Source organism: Phytophthora parasitica (genome assembly GCF_000247585.1).
Source record: "Phytophthora parasitica INRA-310 unplaced genomic scaffold supercont2.57, whole genome shotgun sequence".
NCBI lineage: Eukaryota > Oomycota > Peronosporomycetes > Peronosporales > Peronosporaceae > Phytophthora > Phytophthora nicotianae.
Window position 1 is genome coordinate 375,047 of NW_008649043.1, and position 1,036 is coordinate 376,082.

The window sequence follows — 1,036 nt, forward strand, 5'->3', positions numbered from 1 at the left end:
GAGGGCCACCCAACAGACCACATCAACGACGACAGCACGTAGCAATTCCCCACCGATTCACCAAGTATTTCCAAGCAGATGTCGACGTGGCTATCATTTAGCCAGCCGCGACAAAGTCCACCCACAATGTTTTCGAAACTGATAGTCCCCTTTCCAGACAGCGTCGCGAAATCCGTCCGTAATCTGCTGGATGTAAACTTGGCTATAACTTCGTTCGCCAGAACTCTGTGGCGATCACAAATCGCATCTGCTGACAAACCCAAAGTGTTTGTCTCCTCGGCAAACAGGCGCACATCCGAGCTGATCTTCCGCCAATCTTGCTCGAGCCACTTGCGATCTTCAAACCACATATTAATCTTGGTCTTTACAGCGTGAAATCCAGTGAGTGCACCTACAAATTTACTGCAGAACACTTAATTTAGTTAAAGCAACCACAAATAACAACCTTAATAAAGCAACCATATAGATAATGCAACCTTACCTTCTCATCTTCCACAGCTTCGGATCTACAGTGGCAACAAGATCAAGGACGACCCCTTGCTTCTTCAGACGTGCATCCAGCTCATCGGGCGCGTGCTGTTCCTTCCTGGCCGTTTTGATCGCTGCTTGTAAGGACCGTGTAAGATCCACCGGAATCACGAAGGTGTGCATGTAATCAGTTGATTTCATAGCTTCCCACTGACAGTCGATACTTCGCCCCCTGAGATATGCGTCTTCGAACTGAACAGGATACTTGTCCAGCATCTCCAAAACAAACTTTAAGTTGGGTGTGTTCCGTGCCCAAGTCAGGAGCTGCTCCAAATTTACTGTAAGTCCACTTGGATACTTGTGGACAGCAATACGAGCTGGTCCGGTGGCGAGTTTGGTCTGGCGAAGTTGTTTCTTCGTCACTCTGACATTTCCTCGTTTGGGCTTGGGCATGTTTACAATGTCAACCTGACGAGATGTCGAGATTAATTTTCCTGGCTTAGTAGCGAGCTCGTTGCTGCTACATTTGCCGACACCTTCGGCGTTTTGGCTTGATTCAGCTTTTGAA

At 47.9% G+C, this 1,036-nt stretch overlaps 1 protein-coding gene across 1 annotated transcript; it reads right to left on the minus strand.

The window, feature by feature from the left end:
* Nucleotides 1-93: 93 nt before the first annotated feature.
* PPTG_16481 (hypothetical protein) lies at nt 94-921 on the minus strand (the record flags this gene model as incomplete). Its single annotated transcript, XM_008914019.1, has 3 exons — nt 94-225; nt 294-402; nt 482-921. The coding sequence occupies 3 exons, from the start codon at nt 919-921 to the stop codon at nt 94-96; spliced, it is 681 nt and encodes a 226-aa protein (XP_008912267.1).
* Between the last annotated feature and the right edge of the window lie 115 nt (nt 922-1,036).